The sequence below is a fragment of the Danio aesculapii genome, chromosome 16 (genome assembly GCF_903798145.1).
Source record: "Danio aesculapii chromosome 16, fDanAes4.1, whole genome shotgun sequence".
NCBI classification, from domain to species: domain Eukaryota; kingdom Metazoa; phylum Chordata; class Actinopteri; order Cypriniformes; family Danionidae; genus Danio; species Danio aesculapii.
In genome coordinates, this window is record NC_079450.1 from 51023266 (window position 1) to 51045845 (window position 22580).

At 35.3% G+C, this 22580-nt stretch overlaps 1 protein-coding gene across 1 annotated transcript in view; it reads right to left on the reverse strand.

Moving 5' to 3' along the window:
• Window positions 1-20401, reverse strand: part of zgc:158689 (uncharacterized protein LOC791177 homolog) — a 47100-nt gene extending 26699 nt beyond the window's left edge. The window contains exons 1-5 of the mRNA XM_056474662.1: window positions 20238-20401; window positions 20082-20149; window positions 6928-7033; window positions 4194-4269; window positions 3976-4062 (exon numbers count right to left, since the gene is read on the reverse strand). Coding sequence (XP_056330637.1) covers window positions 3976-4062; window positions 4194-4269; window positions 6928-6975 — 211 coding nt within the window. The 5' untranslated portion in view covers window positions 6976-7033; window positions 20082-20149; window positions 20238-20401. The remainder of the gene's footprint in view (window positions 1-3975; window positions 4063-4193; window positions 4270-6927; window positions 7034-20081; window positions 20150-20237) is intronic.
• Window positions 20402-22580: the final 2179 nt, after the last annotated feature.

The following is a 22580-nucleotide window of genomic DNA, read 5'->3' on the forward strand; positions in this document are numbered from 1 at the left end:
TTAAAAATGCTTCTTGATTTAAGAATTTTGTAGATATTTGGATTAGAAACGAGACAAAAAAATTAAGTTAGAAATCTTCTTTTTTTAAAGTGCCGAAAAGTTTTCAAAACCAAAAATTAAAGGAAAAAACTGTGGCATTGCTGAGTAAAAACCCTTGTTTAACCTTTAATTTACTTGTTAATAGAAAATAGAGATGACACGGTGGCTCAGTAGTTAGCACTGTGGCCTCACAGCAAGAAGGTTGGTGGTTTGAGTCCCAGCTGGGTCAGTTGGCATTTCTGTGTGGATTTGCATGTTTTCTTCCCGTGTTCATGTGCGTTTCCTCAGGGTGCTCCGGTTTCCCCCACAGTCCAAAGACATGCACTATAGGTGAATTGGATAAACTATATTGGACGTAGTGTATGTGTGTGTGTATGAGAGTGTATGGAATTCCCAGTACTGGGTCGCAGCTGAAAGGGCATCCGCTGTGTAAAACATATTCTAGATAAGTTGGTGGTTCATTCCTCCGTGGCGACCCCTGATGAATAAAGGGACTAAGCCGAAAAAAAAAAAATAATAATAATAATTGAAAATAGAGAATCTTTAGTTTTAAGAGTTTTTGTGCCAGTAAAAGGTTGAAAATTGTTCTTTGGGGAACCCAGAATGCTTGTTTTTGGCACCACTTCTGGAAACTTTTAAGACTGTATTATTCTAAACAGAAGTGAATAGTTTCTTCCTTTAGCGGATGTGACGCTGTGGTTCTCCTGTGTCAGTAAATGGTGTAAATGATGTGTGTTTTGCTGTTGCTCTTCTTTCTCCTGTTTTTTTTTTTGTGTGTGTGTGTGTGTGTGTGTGTGTGTGTGTGTGTGTGTGTGTGTGTGTGTGTGTGTGTGTGTGTGTGCGTGTGTGTGTGTGTGTGTGTGTGTGTTTGTCGTCCTCCTCCCTCTGCTCTCCCCGCCGCCTCCAGCAGCACAATGAGATCATGTGGTGTTGTTAATCTTCCAACAAAGACCTCTCTCTTTTTTGCCCGTCTCTGGCTTTCTCTTAGTTTCTTCATCTGCATTTTATCACACAGGCTCGCCTCTTTATTCTCTTCTGCTCTAGTCACTTGTTTTAAGCTTTCGTTTCCTGTGAACCCTGACGTGCTGTGAACTTTAAATGATGTAGTTATATTTACTTACATTTATTCCCAATATATAGCGGATGTATCTTTAAAAAATGATCTGAATAGCCATGTCTGATTTGAACAAGTATTTACAGTTTGCTAAATATATTGATTTTTATGTATTGCCAAGGCAACATTTCTTATTTTCATTTAATTGAATCTAATCTTTAATAATAGCTCAAATTGTTTAAAGGGAACATAGTTTACCCCTTTTTTATGATTTAATATTAATATTATGGTTCTTCTGAGTGTGCCAGTTTAGGTTCAGTTTAACACAGTTCAGATTGTTTTATTATAATGTGTTAAAAAGTGTCATGTTGGGGGCGTGTCCACAGCTCGCTGATTTATGGGTGTGTTGCTTCACATGAAAATTAGTTTCAACTTCCCGCCCAACGTAACAAGGGGGCGGAGCCAAGAGCTCACCCGCTCTGTGTTTGCAACAGAGTCAGACAGGCAGACTGAGGAGCAGGTGTGAGAGGATCAGCATTACATACATGTACGACTCGGACACAGACCAAGCAGAGAGTACAAAATCATTTGTGTCTTTGAACAGTTTTACAGCCAACTGTGTGCTAGTTTCAAGTGCCGAGCTTGTACACAGAAACTAATAACCACGCACACTGAATTAACTTTGACTGAGGCACCAGATGCGCCGCTCGAAGCCGCGACATGGCACACCAGACAAGTGTAAGGTAGACACAATGAAAAGTACACATGTTTGCAAACCTACCGAAAGATACAACCAGTAATTCAGATTAGAGCGATAATGTGGAGAGTATTGATCTTGTGTTGAGCCCAATGAGCCTTGCCTCTAAAAATAGAGCAGGGGTGTTCCTTCAGTGATATCGCTTTGACTCACGCTGAAAATGGCGGACGTAAATGAACAAACTGAGGATATGATGACACGCCTGTCAATCAATATTGATGGGCGGGGGGACCGCTCTCCTACGTCAAGTTGTGGTCTGTTTGAAAACCGCTTCAATTGGTCCACTGTTTTTATGTTGTTAAATTGAAAAAAAAAGCACTGGGTGTGCTTATATCACCCCAATATGACGGTCTATACACTATACCTACACATATCTGTCCAAACAGCTTGAAAGGTAGATTTTTTTTACCATAGGTGCCCTTTAATATAAACTACAGGAATCATAAAATAAAGTACCAAAAAAAAAAAAAAATCACACAAGAAATTTATTGCAAAATTACTTAAATTAAGTAAAAAAAACTAAAAATAAAATATTATATACGTACAAATTATGTTTAGGCAAAATATTTATATCATCTGAAATATTATTTTAGTTTATGGCCAAAGAAACATATATATATATATATATATATATATATATATATATATATATATATATATATATATATATATATATATATATATATATATATATATATATTGTTTATGTACAGGCTATGTATAGGCAAAATATTTATATTATCAGAAATATTATTTTAGGTTATTGCCAAGGAGACATTTATCATTTTCATTTAATTGATTCTGATATAAAATAAAAACATAAACAAATTAATACAAGCTAAAGGTATCAAACATTACAAAAAACACACAAGGAAATTTATTTAAAAAATGACTTAAAATGAATAATAAAATACTAAATAAAAATATCTAATATTGTTTATGGACAGGCAAAATATTTATATTATATTAAATATTATTTTAGGTTATTGCCAAAGAAATATTTCTCATTTTTTTTTATAATTGAATCTGACGTACAGTAATAACCAAAACGAACAATAAAATAAGGTACCAAAAATTGCTAAATCATGCAAGAAATTTATTTAAAATTGACTTAAAATGAATAATAAAAGAAAAAAAAGAAAAACATATATATTGTTTTTGTACGACTATGCAACATACTTTTATTATCTGAAATATCCTTTTAAGTTATTGCCAAGGACAAATTTCTGCAAAATAATGTCATCCAATGAGATTTTCAGTCTAATTATTATTGACTCTTGTTAATTTAAGCATTATATATATATACAGTTGAAGTCAGAATTATTAGCCCCTCTTATATATTTTTTTCTTTTTTAAATATTTCCATAATGATGTTTAACAGAGCAAGAAAATTTTCACAGTATGTCTGATAATATTTTTTCTCCTGGAGAAGGTCTTATTCGTTTTATTTCGGCTAGAATAAAAGCAGTTTTAATTTTTTTACGAACCCTTTTAAGGTCAATATTATAATTTTTTTGACTGTCTACAGAACAAACCCTCATTATACAATAACTTTCCTAATTACCCTAACCTGCCTTACCTATTAAACCTCTTTAAGCCTTTAAATGTCACTTTAAGCTGTATTGAAGTGTCTTGAAAAATATCTAGTCAAATATTATTTACGGTGTATTAGAGTTTTAAAGGGGACCTGTTATGCCACTTTTTACAAGAGGTAAAATAAACCGCTGATGTTCCTAAAGCGTGTATGTGAAGTTTCAGCACAAAATACCCCACAGATTAGACTTTTTTCTCTCATTGAAACTGCCCGTTATAGGTTTGATCCAAATCGTGCCATTTTGGTGACTGTTGTTTTAAATTCAAATGAAATTGTGCTCCCAGCCAGTGGGCGGGGCTTTAACCACCTATGCCTTCTCACTAATGGGCGGGGCTTTCCCCATCTGATGACACGTGCAAAGGGAAAATGTCAATGAAAGTGTTTCTGCAGACTGTTTTTATAAAGTGTGATTATAAAAAATGTAATTAATTCATTTTTACCATTAGAGGCTGGCTATATTCACACACTGCAGCCACACAACTGTGTTCAAATGTGATTTTTGAATAATAGGGCCCCTTTAAAGTGCCTTACCCAGTTCTTTTGAGCCCTGACTGTCGCTGGCCAGCTCTCCCAGTTTAACCAGAGCGTCAAAATATCCTTTAGCTGCCACTGTGACGCCTGTAGAGACACAGACAGACAGAGTTACAGCATTCTGTGTGCTACAACAAAGTGCTAATGAGCAAACATGAGTTCCAGCGGACTGTTGCCCATTACAAGACCAATGAAGCATGGGAGTATTGATGTCTGACCAGTCAGAGCCTTTTCATAGTGTTTCCCCATAGTGACGAAATTCTTCAGACTGGGGTTGAACTGGTCCAGAATGCCCTGAACACACACAGACAGCAAGAAAATGAAATTAGGACATCGATTAAGTTTTTAGTTAGTGATTATGTAATTAAAACAAATGATGAAAATGGTAGCATTAGGGCTGTACGATACTGGAAAAATATGCAGTGTTGTTGTTTCTTATGATACATAATATTTCGCTAGACAAAAGTGCTGTTTTCATTAGCTGTGTTCTTTATATTATTTATTTATTTAATGATATTAAAATAAACAGGTATGAGATATTTATTTTTTAGATCTAAATAGTTTTAATTCAGACTACAAAACTGTGTCAAGGTGCAAACATTTAGTCTTTAAAAATCCTCTGCAGATATTCTGACTCTGATTGGCTGTTGCTTTTATAAGGGTTTATTTTCTGGGCCGCTCCAGCCAATAGCAGAACAGCAACTACTGGGGAGGCGGGGATAAATATAGCAGGGCCCCATCTGATTGGTCAGCTTTAGATGAATAACTAATGCATAAAATAAATGTAATTTATCACACATGAATATTGCAAATACTATTACCTAGTCTGCATACTAAGCTTTTGTTGTTACTTTTAAAGGGATAGTTAACACAAAAATCTAAATTCAGTCATCCTTATCCTGTTCTAAACCTGTTTGAGTTTCTTTCTTCTGTTGAACACTAAGCAACATATACTGAAGAATGCTGGGAAAATAACCAATGACTTCTGTAATAATTTTTGTTTCTTCTATGGATGTTATTTTTCCCAAACATTCTTTAGCATATCTATCTATCTATCTATCTATCTATCTATCTATCTATCTATCTATCTATCTATCTATCTATCTATCTATCTATCTATCTATCTATCTATCTATCTATCTATCTATCTATCTATCTATCTATCTATCTATCTATCTATCTATCTATCTATCTATCTATCTATCTATCTATCTATCTATCTATCTATCTATCTATCTATCTATCTATCTATCTATCTATCTATCTATCTATCTGCCTGTCTGCCTGTCTGTCTGTCTCTCTGTCTGTCTGTCTGTCTGTCTATCTCTCTCTCTCTCTCTCTCTCTCTCTCTCTCTCTCTCTCTCTCTCTCTCTCTCTCTTTCTCTATCTATCTATCTATCTATCTATCTATCTATCTATCTATCTATCTATCTATCTATCTATCTATCTATCTATCTATCTATCTATCTATCTATCTATCTATCTATCTATCTATCTATCTATCTATCTATCTGCCTGTCTGCCTGTCTGTCTGTCTCTCTGTCTGTCTGTCTGTCTATCTCTCTCTCTCTCTCTCTCTCTCTCTCTCTCTCTTTCTCTATCTATCTATCTATCTATCTATCTATCTATCTATCTATCTATCTATCTATCTATCTATCTATCTATCTATCTATCTATCTATCTATCTATCTATCTATCTATCTATCTATCTATCTATCTATCTATCTATCTATCTATCTATCTATCTATCTATCTTCACAGTATGTCTGATAATATTTTTTCCTCTGGAGAAAGTCTTATTTGTTTTATTTCGGCTAGAATAAAAGCAGTTAAAAAAAATAATAATAATTTCAAGGTCAAGATTATTAGCCCCTTATCGCTATATTTATTCGTATAGAAGTATAGAAGTATGCTGTATAGACGTATATAGAATATACTTAATATAGAAGTTATTAAAACTATTATGTTTAGAAATGTGTTGAAAAAATCTTCCCTCCGTTAAACAGAAATTGCAGAAAAAAAATAAACAGGCTAATAATTCAGGGGGCTTAAAAATTTTCACTTCAACTGTATATATTTTAAAATGTAAATCTTCAATAGTTATAACAATTGCATACAAATAATTGTTAAAACAATTAATATAGTGATGCAGTATTTATTAGTTTATTAGATAAATATTATTTTAAAATAGTATTTTTTAAATAAATAAAAAATAATATTAGTAAATAATATAAGTAAAATCAAGTTCAAAAGCAAGACCTTTTGCTTTCATGTGACATGAAAACAATTATTCAATTATTCCAAATAAAAAAACCTAATATTTCAATTATTTTTGGTGGTTCAGTTAAAGACAATTATTATCCCTGCTGTTGAATGTTTTATTCTTTTTCAAATATTTCCCAAGTGCTGTTTAACAGAGAGAACATAATAGTTTTAATAACTGAATTAACTAATTTCTTTTGTCTTTGCCATGGTGACAGTAAATAATATTTTACTGAAACATATGCCTGAATAGTTGCAGTTCATTCCACTGTGGCGCCCCTTGAAATAGAGACTAAGCCGAAGGAAAATGAATGATGAATTTTGTAAGATACTAGTGTTAAGCTTGAAGTGCTATTTAAAGGCTTAACTAGGTTAACTAGCCAAGTCATGTGACAACAGTGGTTTGTTCTGTTGCCAATTTTTTATATTTTAGCCAATCTAAAAAAAATAAGACCTTCTCCGGAAGAAATAAATAGTAGGAAATACTGTGAAAATTTCCTTGCTCTGTTAAACATCACTTACAAATTATAAAAAAAAAAATTAATATTTCACAGGAGAGCGAATAATTATTGTCTGCAACCTTATATACTTATGAATAGCAATGTCTGTATAAAACATTACAATTCAAAGATGACTTTTTTGTTTACAGTAAGTAACCTGACACTTTCTATTGACTCTTTTAATCGTACCTTGTAGACATTTTCTGTCATCTTGTTGACCTCATCTGAGCGTGACATTGTGATTTCTCTCCAGCTTCACCTTGCTTTCAGACTTCAGGAATCACAGCAGACGCAACTACACAGATAGAAGACAAAATATGAGTGATATCCAGTAACCTTGCTTTATTTTTGTCAGTGTATTATTTGCGTTAGTTAGATATTTTTGAGATCAGGGTTTACAGTGGAATGGTAAACCCTGCTTTTTAAAAAAAGTTTGCTCTAAAATTCTGTGTTAAAGTGATCAGTGTTGGGTTAATTATTATTTAATTATTAGGTAATTATATCATCATTGAAATTCTATGTAAATTACTTTTCCAGTGACTAAAAAGTCATTTAAATGCTCAATTATGAATTTAATTGACTCAATACTTCTTAAAATCCCTATAAATATCAACATATAGACAATAGAAATTCAACTTTTAAAACAATTTAGTCAAACATGATGAATGCTACATCATTTTAATAGCAATCATAAGTCTCTTTAGTTAAATAGAGTTACTAAATTAGAATTAGATTAAACATTTCAAAGCAATGACACCACATACATAACATTTTATTAATGCAGCGAAATTGACTTTTTGACCGATACCAAAGTCCCTTTAAGGCAAGTCATTTCACTTGACGGCCATCTTTGAAACGCATCTCATGTGCAGTATGTTCGGGCAGTCTCTCTGTATAGTGAAACATCAAATTCTCCAAAACTGTTTAACAAGCTTACGATTACTTTACATATTTGAAATCACCAATAAAATTAAACAACATCTGACTCATGAGTTTAGCTTCTAAACGTCTGAATCAAACAAAATTGGCATTTTTTCAGATTGCCCGAGCTAATGCTCACGCGCACTCGAAAAGAACGAGATCACGACACCAACCCTTATTTACGGCAGTGTTACACTTTATTATCCCCTGGATAATGCTTGATCACGCTGTTCTTCTGAAGTAATTCACAACTTGGACTTGATGGCTAATCTCCTCCAAAAATTACAGCGACTCTTTGTTTACAAGTTTGTGAGCGTTTGAGTAGTTGCTGTCATGTGATGTGCGCTTGACAGGATGGTCTGTACCTCGCGTTCGTTTCAAACAGATTACAAAACCAACAAACCTTTGTTTTTAAGTGCACTTGATTAATTTAAAAGCACAGATGTCATGCTTTATTTGGATATATTTCTTATGTGTGTGAAGCAAGTATTCGCTGAGATTCCAGTGTGTTTGTTGACCACCAAACCGTCGTAAAAGCACACATCCGGTCCCCCGGAGAAACGTCAGTCTATATCGATCGATGATTGGCTCCTGTACTGGTAGGCGAGCTTCATTCGCCATATTGACCGTTACACTTTTCCTCATTCAAAACTATACTAGTGACACTTGCGGTCACAAATACATCATTACATTAAGACAGAAATGACATTTTTGGGTGAATTATACCTTATAAATACAGTGTGTGACACTTTTAAAGCCATTTTGGAGGTGTCCATGTTGCTGAGCAACGTATAAAAAACAGTGTGAAGACTTGTGCGACAGCCTTTACGCTTCTTCCTGACGTTGAAAATACAAATGGAATCATAGAAAAGCTGAATTAAGATCGTGTGTAGGGTCGAATCGAGACCATAATCATTTTTCGATTAATCGTGCAGCTCTAGACTAAGCCGATAGAAAATGACTGAATGTTTCAAGTAAAGTGGTTCAACCAGCGGAAATCATTCATAATTTATCAGCTTAAAGATATCGGCCTAATTTTGATATCTGACTGATAATGGTAATATTAAAAATCGCATTTATCAGCCAATATTAATGTGGCCACCAATGTGTTGCACATACATTTATTGTCATTAATAATTTCTTACTTTATTGGTTCTTAAGAATGTTTGCAATCGTCTCATGCAACTGTCGTATTTAATGAAACCTTCTTTAGTTGAAAAGTATTTTCTTTTCAGTTTAGTCCCTTGATTAATCTGGGGTCACCACAGCGGAATGAACCACCAACTTATCCAGCATATGTTTTAGGCAGCGGATGCCCTTCTGGAAACGAAATGAGAAACGAAAAATAGAAATATTCTGCAAAAATTATTGTTATATATTAAAAATACAATTGATTATAGTTGATTAATAAATCAAGTTGATAAATCAAGTTGATTAATAAAGTACTGTGGAATTTACATACAGTATTTAAGCCCAGGCTCACTGTAAATCCGTGCCTCAGGCTACATTTTTGCAAAACCTAAAATTCCTTGCTGTGAGTACATTTAGTTGTACGTTTCAGATGTCAAATCCACTAGAGAGTGCTCTCTACATTTTTATAAATCTGAAATATGTCACTTGGGGTGCATTTTGTTGTACAGTTCAGACACTCGTCCTTCTTGTACACGTCCAGGAGAACGCGGAGCTTGTCGTACAGATCAGCTAGCGAACCAATGAGCTAAACCCTTCCCTAAACCCAACCGAAGGTGTTTTCAGAGGCAGACGTAAGAGCAAAGTACACTCCCACCTTATTAATTTACCTTGATTTTACATTGCTTTTATCTCTTTTGTGGGAGCATGCTTCAATGGACTCGAACCCAAGCGCTCTGCAGCACATCAAGTGAGATACAAGCAAACTGACTACGCCAGAAAAGTCCATAAATAGAGATAAATAGGTGACTCAAACGTATTCATTACAAATCATAGACAGCGTTAAGTTTTGTGGCGTATATTTAGTGTCGTGCAAAGAACTGCACAAAAACTATCCTTAATTTGTTGATCATATGTCTCTGTAAATATCACTAGTGTGAATAGAAACAAAAGTTGTAGTCATTATACTGCCCCCTAGTGATCATGTGACCTACAAACTGCAGTCAAACGTATGCTGAAGAAGGTTTTTGCGTTTTCCAATAAGCCTGTGTTGCAGACATTATAAGAAGCTGTTATTGAATGACCTAAAATGAACAGTGATCCCTTACTTTACTTTTTTAGAAGAGAAGTAATTTAATTATACCCACTAGTGACTCTGTAGCTCAATACAGCCAGCACTGGGTTTGATCATGCCCCACTGGAGGAATGCTTTCCTGAACATTGCTGAGGGGATTTGCTTGTGTTCCAGCACAAGAGCATTAGAGAGGTCAGGGATCGTGTGATTGATTTGGCCAGAATCGCAGTCTTTGGCCCAGTTTATCTGAGGTCAAGTCCTTCAAAAGCTGGAAACCATAACCATAAAAATATCACCGCATACCATCACTGCTTCCCTTCAACCCAAATATTGAGGTTATTCAGGCTTAATTGCTAACAGAAAATTATCTTTTGTTTCTCCTGTGGAATCTCATGGGATACAAATACTAGAGTGATTTATAGAGTAAAACTGTTGTGTTATTGTGCTATGCTATTGTAAAGTACTATGTTTAGGGTTATGGTTGATTCTATAGTTGCTATGGTAACACAACGACTAGAGTAAAGTACTTGAATTAATCTGCTGTGGTGCTTCTATAGTTGCTATGGTAACACACCGACTATAGTAAAGTACTTGAATTACTCAGTTGTGATGATTCTATAGTTGCTATGGTAACACAACGACTATAGTAAAGTACTGAATTAATCTGTTGTGGTGATTCTCTAGTTGCTAAGGTAACACAACGACTTCATTAAAGTACTTTAATTAATCAGTTGTGGTGATTCTCTAGTTGCTATAATAACACAACGACTACAGTAAAGTACTTGAATTACACTGTTGCTGTGATTCTGTAGTTGCTATGGTAACACAACGTCTATAGTAAAGTACTTAAATTAATCTGTTGTGATGATTCTATAGTTGCTATGGTAACACAACGACTATAGGAAAATTCTTGAATGAATCTGTTGTGGTGATTCTCTAGTTGCTATGGTAACACAACGTCTATAGTAAAGTTCTTGAATTAATCTGTTGTGGTGATTCTCTAGTTGCTATGGTAACTCAACAACTATAGTAAAGTTCTTGAATGAATCTGTTGTGGTGATTCTCTAGTTGCTATGGTAACTCAACAACTATAGTAAAGTTCTTGAATGAATCTGTTGTGGTGATTCTCTAGTTGCTATGGTAACACAACGACTATAGTAAAGTACTTAAATTAATCTGTTGTGATGATTCTATAGTTGCTATGGTCACACAACGACTACAGTAAACTATTTAAATTAATCTGTTATAATGATTCTATAGTTGCTATGGTAACACAACGACTATAGTAAACTATTTAAATTAATCTGTTGTGATGATTCTATAGTTGCTATGGTCACACAATGACTATAGTAAAGTACTTAAATTAATCTGTTATGATGATTATATAGTTGCTATGGTAACACAATGACTATAGTAAAGTACTTGAAATAATATGTTGTGGTAATTCTGTAGTTGCTATGGTAACAACATCTATAGTAAAGTTCTTGAATGAATCTGTTGTGGTGATTCTATAGCTGCTATGGTAACTCAACAACTACGGTAAAGTTCTAAAGAATGAGGCGACACGGTGGCTCAGTGGTTAGGACTGCTGCCTCACAGCAAGAAAGTTGCTGGTTCAAGTCTGGCTGGGTCAGTTGGCATTTCTGTGTGGAGTTTATATGTTCTTCCGGTGTTCGTGTGGGTTTCCTCCTGGTGCTTCAGTTTCCCCTACAGTCCAAAGACATGCGGTATAGGTAAATTGAATAAGCTAAATTGGCCATAGTGTATGTGTGTATATGAGTGTGTATGGGTGTTTCCCAGTACTGGGTTGCAGCTGGAAGGGCATTCACTGTGTAAAACATATGCTGGATAAGTTGGCGGTTCATTCTGCTGTGGCAGTCTTTACATTGCAATTTTTTAACCCTCAAGTTGGATTTGGGGTGTCACAGTGGCGCAGTGGGTAGCACAATTGCCTCACAGCAAGAAGGTTCGATTCGAGCCCCGGCTGGGTCAGTTGGCATTTCTGTTTGGAGTTTGCATGTTCTCCCCGTGTTCGCTTGTGTTTCCTCCGGGTGCTCCAGTTTCCCCCACAGACTAAAGACATGCGGTACAGGTGAATTGAATAAGCTAACTTAGCCGTAGTGTATGAGAGTGTGTGCAAGAGTGTATGTGTGTTTCCCATTGATGGGTTGCGGCTGAAAGGGCATCTGCTGCGTAAAAGATATGCTGGATAAGTTGACGGTTCATTCCGCTGTGGCGACCCCAGATTAATAAAGGGACTAAACCGAAGGAAAATGAATGAAGTTGGATTTGTCCATATTTGACCAAACAATGGGTTAAAAAAATCAAGCATTATTTAGTGCAATATCTTAATAAGCGAACTGAAGTATTAACTATAGAGAGCTGTAATAAATACTGCAGTATACTGTACTTTTTTTTTACTATAGTAAACTGTGGTGTATTGTAGTATTTTATAGGTTGTATTTGTTCAAAGAAAAAATACAGTATTTGTTAATTAGTTTATTTATTTTTACTATAGATGTTGTTACCATAGCAACAACACAATTACCACAATATAGTAAACTGTTGTTGTAGTGTAGTATAATATACCCTACATTAATTCATCTATTCATTTACCTTCGTCTTAGTCCCTTTATTCATCAGGGGTCACCACAGTGGAATGAACCGCCAACATATGTCCAGCATGTGTTTTGCACAGCGGATGCCCTCCCAGCTGCAACCCAGTACTGGGAAACACCCTACACACTCATTCACACACATACACTACAGTCAATTTAATTTATTCGATTCACCTAGAGCGCATGTCTTAGAACTAATAGCATGGTTCAAAAAGATTATAGTATTTACTGTAAATTACTATAGTATTTTTTTCATGCTGGATGGTACCTCATGATGCATATCTGAGGTTTTACCTTGTAGGAAGATTTAAAAAAACAAAACATTTCTCATACATTTCACAATTTAGTGCACATCAAAACAAGGACCACCCCTGATATAGTGAACCCCCCAGAGATTATATCGTCTGAGTCTGGCCAAAGCCTTCCTAATACACTGTTATTGGATGTCTTGAGTTCCTGAAATTGAGTCTGACATGTCACAGTGCCCCGAAGCAGAGTAATCCTGAGAACAAGAGTCACGCCGCTGAACAAACACTGGCGCTCACACTGTTTCCCTTCTTCAGTCATCCTGAATAACAGACTTCAGTTAGCATCACGTAAAACTGCAGCGCTGAAGCCTCTCGTGTGAGTTATTGGAGGAAGAATTTGACCCCAGAGAAGTGATCGACCGAGACCCCCAAAACAATAACATTCTCATCGTATGACACTCACATCTCACCGCTTGTTTTTCTGTCACTCCCGTGACTATGTAAAATGTAATAGCTATGTTTCAACATGAAAAAATACCATACACTTTCTTATTTACTACAGTAAAATGCAGTAGATTATATATATTGCAGTATTTACTACATCTTACTAAATATTTTTTGCTGCTTGTTCCAGCTACTTATTCAAAATGAGATAAATCCCAATTTATTTGGGAGCAATTAATTTTATTATGTTTAATCTACTTACGTTAACTTAATTGATTTGTGTTGGGACAACATAAAGGAACTGTGTTTTTTTTAGTGGTGGGCCGTTATCGGCTGTGTTAATGCGAGACTTTTATCGGGCGATAAAAAATATCGCAGTTAATCTATTCTCAAAGTTGGGTTGGGAGCTGGGTCTATTCTACACAAGCTATGATGACTTTCACCTTGATATTTTAGCGCGGATGTATACCTGACCGGTGAGCCGTCTGACAAAAAAGTGCCCTTATAAATCAAATCAGCAGGATGCCCTTCTGGATCTTTCACTTACCTCGAAGACACTACCGACTACGTTTACATGGACATCTGTAATGTAGCTATTTGTCTCATTAGACAATAATGTAATTAAGGTGTTTAATGATTTCATGAGTTTCCTGTAATTTTGGGTGACTTTAACTGCAGTTCAGCAGTTTCACATCCACTCATGAACATTTCATTCATGCCTCCATGACAAACTGGGGTATTAGATGCAAATAAGGAGTAAGGACTAGTGGAAGAGTGTTATGGAATTTAATATCGCATGCCAAATGGAAAGAAAAAACTTCTGCATTTCACGATGTGTGTGTGTGTGTGTGTGTGTGTGTGTGTGTGTGTGTGTGTGTGTGTGTGTGTGTGTGTGTGTGTGTGTGTGTGTGTGCGCAGTCCTTTACTGACAGCCGCGTGTGTGGATCTTGTCGGAAAATATGGCGAAATGTCCTACATGACGGCAATAGTTTGATCACAGTGTTTACTTAAATAATGCCACAAATATCTGCATACTCCACGTCTTAATTCCATTTCTGTTTAGTTCAGTTATGACTTTAGTTGGATTAAGGTAATCAAAAAACGTTGTTTGGAGCTTATGTAGGCCTACAGTTCAACATTCATGTTTAACTGAATAAACAGTTAGTAAACACATGTACATCTTATTGAACATCATTTATTTTCATCACCAATTATCATAGTAGATCAGTTTCTCAGGCAGATTGTGATGCATTTTGGAAACAGGAGACGAGCTCCTGGTCTAATCTAGATTATTCTAGATTAATTCCAAGATTACAGTGAGATCAATCTAGATTTTAAAAATTATCTATAACAACCTATGTTTTTTTTTACAGCGTAGCATTAACTATGGTGAAACTTAGGGTGCTTTCACACTTGATTCAATTGCCTGGACCGAACCCAGTTTGTTTGCCCCCTTTGCCACGTCCTTGGCTGGTTTGTGTTCGCACTGTCTTTTTACCTTCTGAACCCCGGTACAATCGCGACATCAAGCTGCTGTTTTGTGTACAGATGTTGTAAGGTGACGTATCATATTATAGTATTTAGTTTGTTAATACAGAAAGAACTGTAGTGAACTTAGGGCTGGGTGATAAATCGAAAAAGTAATTGAAATCGACATACAGAACCTATAATCGATCTTCCCAGGTCAGTTTTTTCAATTACTTTCCCTACCATGTGTGGACTCAAGGTTTTGCAGCCACATCTGATCTCTGGTCAAGTAGGACGATGGACCTATTCTTGAGCCTTACTTTGCACTAAGTTGATGATGATTGGAAGCTGCGCCAGAGATACCTTAAGATGGCATTTCTTACATTACATTAAAATTATTAATTCATTCATTCTCTTTTCGGCTTAGTCCTTTTATTCATCAGGGGTCGCCACAGCGGAATGAACTGCCAACTTATCCAGCATATGTTTTACACAACGGATGCCCTTCCAGCTGCAACCCAGTACTGGGAAACATCCATACACACCCATTCACACACACACACACACACACACACACTATGGACAATTTTTAGCTTACCCAATTCACCTATAGCGCATGTCTTTGGACTGTGGGGGAAACCAGAGCACCCAGAAGAAACCTACGCCAACACGTGGAGAACATGCAAACTCCACACAGAAACGCTAACTGACCCAGTGGGGACTCGAACCAGCGACCATCTTGCTGTAAAGTAACAGAGCTACCCACTGCGCCACTATGTCGCCCCTAAATACACATATATTTTCTTATTGTAGAACAACAAAAACTTTAAAAGTATAATGTAGTTGGAGAAAATGTACTGTAGAAGTAATTCATGTAGTTATTAGCTTAGTCAAGAGTAAAATTACCACAACAAACATTTCCAGCATTTTTCTTTTGTGTTCAATGGAGGAAAGAAACTAAAAAACAAATTTAAAAATGCTTAGTTAGAGTGGTGTCAGGAACACAATTTTATTTACCCAACGAAACTGGTGAATAGTAATTTTCTAAAGAGTGGAAGCAGAAGGGTTAAATTCAAACTAAAACCATCAACTTAACTTTGTGGTTAACAAACATCATTAAAACAAAGCAAATGTAGTGTTTCTTTGACTTCTTTGAAGTTCAGTTACTGTGTACTGCAATTTTTGAGTTAACTGAACTAGAACTCAATTAAGTTGTAATCGATTAAATTTGGTGAAGATTTATACAATTAATGAGTTGACTGAACTAAAAACTCAATGAAGCTACTTGGTTATAAATCAATTAAATTATGTGAAGATTCATACAATTTTTGAGTTGACTGAAGTAAGACCTCAAATATTTTACTAAGATAAAAATGTATTAAATTTGGTGAAGATTCATACAATTTTTGAGCTGACTGAACTAAAAACTCAAATAATTTACTCGGTTAAAATTTAATCAAGTCATGTGAAGATTCATACAGTTTTCTTAGTAGACTGAACTAAACTCAAGTAAATTACTAAGTCATATATTAAATTATGTGAAGATTCATATAATTTTTGAGTTGACTGAACAAAGAACTCCATTAAGCTACGAGGTTATAAATCAATTTAATTATGTGAAGATTCATACATTATTAGAGTTGACTGAACTAAGAACTCAACTAAGTTACTAGGTTAAAAATCAATTATATTATGTCATACAAAATTCATAGTTTTTTGAGTTGACTGAACAAAGACCACAAATAATTTACTAGGTTAAACATTTATTAAATTGTGTGAACATTTTTACACTTTTTTTTAGTTGACTGAACAAAGAACTCCATTAAGCTACTAGGTTATAAATCAATTAAATTAAGTGAAGATTCATACAATTTTTGGGTTGACTGAACTAAGAACTTAACTAATTTACTTGGTTAAAAATTGATTAAGTAATGTGAGAATTCATACTGTACACTTTTGTTGAAATCAATTCCCCTATGAAGAAAACAAATGGAGCTTTTACCTCCAGAACTAACTGATGTACTCGATTCAGGGAGGGAGTCTATTTCCAGAACGCATTTGATTGGACAGAACATGAGCTAGCCCTGAATCCAACACCAGTCATTTGAATTTATGTCTGTTTTGCCCAGAAAAGAAAGACTATACATTTTAAGCAACAGCTACATCTGCTTAAAATCACATTTTCATCTGTTAGGAGTACAATTACCCTTCAAGAAAACACACATAGAATGTAATATGAAATAAAACACACAGGTAATATGAAATCTCATGACAGAGACATCATTTACGCATACAGAATTTACATTTATTCATTCATTCATTTTCTTTTCAGCTTGGTCCCTTTATTAATCTGGGGTCACCACAGCGTCAACTTATCCAGCATTAATTTTTATGCAGCGGATGCCCTTCCAGCTGCAACTTATCACTGGGAAACATCCATACACTCTTATTCACACACATAGACTACGGACAATTTAGCTTACCCAATTCACCTATTCCACATGTCTTTGGAGGGACTGTGGGGGACACAAGAGCACCCATGCAAACACAGGGAGAACATGCAAACTCCACACAGAAATGCCAACTGACCCAGCCGAGGCTCGAACCAGCGACCTTCTTGCTGTGAGGTGATCGTGCTACCCACTGCACCACTGTGACGCCATCCATTTATTTATTTTCATTTAAATTATTATGTCACATTCCATAATCTTAAAATAAGATTATAATAATATTATAATAAGCCACACTCAAGTCTCTAATAAGGAAAATGGTGTATTTATTTTTCTTTCACATACATTGCTCTCATTTGACGCTTGTTTCCTTTAGATTTGATGATTAAAGTGATGCTATTGCGATGTAAATGTAATCATTTATATCAAAGAGCATAGACTCACCAAGAGGCGAAACTCTGTTGTTGTTTGGGAAACACCCACTAGATGCCGCTAGTGTCACACGGTGGCCATTTTGGAATGAAAATTCCAATAGTACAACAGCATATTATAAGCCTGTAAAATAAACTATTAAAAGTGCTGATGATTGTGATAGTAAGTGTTGTATTGTCGTCTTTCAGGTTGTATCTCAGCTTTAATGTGCTTTTTAAATAAATAAATAAATAAATAAATAAAGCAACTGCTTGCAATCGTGACAGCAATGAGATCCAATGAACGGCCGATCGCTTTCACTCCAAAATGGCGGAATCACGAGGCTGTTGCTGGTCGCTGCTTTTGCAATGGAACGTTCTATTGAGTGTCTCCTCTTTGTCATTTTAGGCTCTTTGCTTATATCTAACCAATCAAACAAGCCCCTTTCATTGGGTTGAAAAAAACAATGCAACTTTATCAGTGCCAGAATTTACAAAGCCAAAGATGACCATCAGTAGGTTAAAAAAATCACATTTTATGTACTCTTTCAAAAGCCTAGCAACCACCCAGAGTATAAACAATAATGAGAAGTCAAGCAACATCACAGCAACTACCTAGCAACCCCTCAGAGTACCCTAGCAACAACCCAGAATACACTAGCAGCCACTCCTTTTATCTTAGCAGCTGCCTAGCAACCACCTAGATGTATTTATCTATCTATACATCAAAGTTTCTCAACGAACGTTACTTTTTAGTTCCAGAATGCATTCGATTAGACATAAAATGTCCCAGCAGACATAAGTCGTTTAATTTTTGTGTCTGTTTCCCCAGAAAATAAATACTATGAATTTTAAACAAGAGCTTCATCTGCTAAGTTACATTTTCTGCTGTTGTGAGTACAATTACATGTAGATTCCCTTAAAGAAAACACACACGTATATTATGTATATTATAATAAAACGGTTTATCATTACTGAATTGTGGCATTATAGCATTTCTGAGTTGAACATTTTAACATTCTCAGTATAAAACACATTCAACTCAATACTGATAAAATCATGTCTTTATTTTTACGGTCTCATTTGTCATCTGGTGATTAAACTGATTCTATCACGACATAAAGTTACATTTTCTGCTGTTGTGAGTACAATTACATGATTGAGGTAAAGTTGGTTTTATATTCACACATTCAGATTTTACCCCTAATAATATTATTTTAGAAAAGTAGTATTTGCAAAATCTAAATAGTGGAATCATATTAACAGCCAATAACTATCAAAGTACATTGTTCAGAGTCAATAAAATAGTCCTAATTTTGTTTTGAAGTCCTTCCTACATGCAATTTGAGACCAAATATTCAAAGTACCATGGTAAACAATATAGGGACCATGTCACAACCCAGCAAACAATTTTGTGTTTAATAGACGTCTAATAGACATCTAAACATAGACATCTAGGCTAAAACAAGGCTATTTGATGACTAGTCCAGTTTTGGCCTATATTCTTAGACATCTATTAGATTTTCACTGTTAAAACCCAAGACAACTGTGTTTAGACGGCTATTAGACATCTATTAGACATCTTTTAAAAATGTCAATTCAGTCGATTAAATAGTCCTAAAGTTGTTTTGGAGTCATTCTAACATGCAATTTGAGACCAAATATTTTAAGTACCATGGTAAACAATATATGGACCATGTCACAACCCAGCAAACAGTTTTGTGTTTAATAGACATTTAATAGACATCCAAACATAGACATGGCTAAAACAAGGCTAAACTTGACAATCAGATAGACATCTAAGAATAGCCCAAAACTAGACAGATTAGACAGACTTTCTATGTGTAGTCAATTATTTCTGTTTATTTGATGACTAGTCTAGTTTTGCCCTATTCTTACACATCTATTTGCTAGATTTTCACTGACAGCCCAGATTTAGTCTTGTTTTAGCCTAGACGAGCATTTTTGGACGTCTATTAAACATCTATTAGCCATCTTTTAAAAACAAAAAAAGCTTGCTGGAAGGTGTCACTGTAAAAAAATGAATGAATGTGCAAATAAAAAAACAACTTTACCTCATTAATTACATGTACCTTAAAGAAAAGATGAATATATGTTATGTAGGCTACATTATTAGTTCCGCTTGTACAATTAAAATGGTTTATCATTGCTAAATTCTAGCATTATTACATTTCTGAACTAAAAAAATTCAACATTCTCAATAATAATAAACACATTTAACTCAGTAATGAAGAAAAGTATGCCTTTATTTATTTGTTCACACATTGTTCTCGTTTGACACTTGTTTCCTGTTAGATTTGATTATTAAAGTATTACTATCGCGGTGTAAATTTAATAATTTTTAAATGGCTAATCAAACAAGCCCAATTCGGGCCGGAAAAAACAAACAATGCAACTTTATCAGCCTCAGAATTTACAATGCCAATCACGTCCATCAGTAGGTCGCATTTTATACTCATTTAACGCCACTTGTTGCACCGAGAGTCAGTCATCAGATTGTTCGTCTAAACTGTATTACTAAATAAATAAACAACACTTTAGTTTAAATGAATTCCTCATACCTTGTCAATGTTCATCGTGTCCTCGGCGCTTTGTCTGTTGTGTTTTTCACTTTTCTTTCTCCGACTTTCTATAGAGTGGTGGGGGTAGTTTAGCTAGTTAGTTTGACCCAGTAAATCCCTCGTCCACCCCTCACCCTCATCCAAACTCGAACTCACTGTTTCCAGGTCAGCACTCGATGCTCATTGTTCTTCATTCACGCTCCTTCATGACCGCGTCAAACTCTCATCCTCTCCGGCCGCGGAATGTCCATTTGCTGCGGGTCTGTGGAGCTCGGGCAGCTCGTTGTCTGTCTCTGCTGGACAATGTCTTCTTCTCCTCTCTCTGTGTGTGTATGTCACTGGGACTGAATGTCAATGAGGTAACGGGACAGCAGTGAATGCCGCCTCTGCTCATTACAGCTCCGCTCACTCACTCACTCACGCATTCAGTCTATAACTAACTCTATTCTATTCTATTCTATTCTATTCTATTCTATTCTATTCTATTCTATTCTATTCTATTCTAACTGGCTGTATTGGCATGCCAAATATCATACCAAAGCAGTTGTACTATTTCATTTACATTAAATTAAACATATGGAAAAGATACAAAGTAATAATAAATATTTTAAAAACTATATTATGAGCAATATCACATGGGTAGCAGTGTGATACTGGCATTTCGGAGGCGTGTGTTGGGACCACTGACGATCTATCGCACTACTATGATTGTGATATTGCATTTATACAACAGTTTGATGGCATAATCATGTATATAAAAATTTAAATCAAACAAAGAGAGTCTAAAAATCCTTTAGAATTTACTACTAATTTCTTCCGCCATTCATTCACATCTACAGCTGATGTCAGAACAGCAGAAGCTAGTTCACAAACATCCCTTAAGAGCTGATTGAATGATTCTCCAGCGCAATGTCTAAAATGATGACAAAACAGGTGATTTTGCTGACATTTTAGGATTATAAGGCTGAACGGCATGAAATGCCATCAGTCTACAGAGATTTCCCAATATATCTCTGTTGCAATCAGATCACAATAATTATTCACGAAAAAGCCAAACCAAAGGAAATACTATGATATGATTACAGCACTAGAACATTAAAAAGGAGAGGGATCGACTTAGAAAGTCACTGTTTTATAATGATTTGAACAGCTGTAGTTTGAAATTACGCTGAGTTTTCCTTTAAGGGCTTATAATGCGGTCTCTGTTGCCATCTTGTGATGGAGCGTCAACTGTCTTTGCTCTGCTCAGTATGACAGGCTAATGTATGCCGATGCGCTGAATCTCGTAATTATGAATATTTAAAATAGGCACTATCCTTAAAAATAAACTGCATAATTGCAATCTAAACAACTACATTCTCGCTTAAAAAAGCCTCAAAAGTACGTTATGTTGTCCAACAGCTGCATTATTTGTCAAACTGTAGTGAGTTTATTAATCTGCTGTCAGTCTATGTGTGCGGAGTAATACAAAAAGGGTGAAGAGGCTGTACGAGTATTGTTATTGCATAATATCACACGACGATGTGATCAGATCAGCCAAACAGATCTGTTGTGACAGAACCAGACCAGACAAAACTGTTGAGTATATATATTTCCCCCTGAAATTAATTATACCGCTGACAAATTCTGATTAAAGTAACTTTTATTCAACGAGCCAGTTTGTTTTTTCTGACTGGAAACGACACAGGCTTCTCCAAAAAGACAACATACAAGAGGCATCATTGTGAGAAAAATATTTTTTCAGCTTTTTGAATAAAAAGTGGCATGTGCAAAATTATTCATACCCTTCTCAATAATCAAAGGAAAAGCCTTTATTGGTTATTACAGCAATCAAATTATTGCTATAATTGCTGAGCACCTTTTGCATGTCTCCACTTGAATTTTTGCACATTCATCTTTAGCAATGAGCTCCAACTTTTTCAGGTTGGAGGGTCTCCTTGTCATCACCCTGACTTTTAGCTCCGTCCACGGATCTCAATTGGATTTAAGTCTGGACTCTGGCTTGGCCACTTTAAAACATTAATGTTTTGAAACACTTATGCACATTTGGATATTTAAAAAAAGCCACTATCTAACACCATTATACAGCATGAAAGAGCTAGAATTATAATCATCCTCAGGTTGTTTCCCCCTGCAGTCATTTTCAAAACAAATGAATATATTTTAGATGAAATCTGAGAACTTCCTCATCTTCTATTGACAGCAAATTTCCAGAGACACTCAAAGACCAGAAAAAACTAAAACATTTCATGTGTTTTCAGTGGTTCAGCTGTAATCATACAAAGCTCCAAGAACACCTTTGTGCACCAAAAAAAAAAAAACTCTGAAAAACCTACTTTAAAAATGTTTGCCAATGCCTTCTGTATGAGATTAGCGTATGTGTGTACTACAGGCAATACAACACTTGCGTGTTTTGCTGCTTCTAATGGCAATCGATCATACTTCCTGTAGTGAACCGCACACTTCTTTCTTTATCAGCAAATCATCGCATTCGAATAA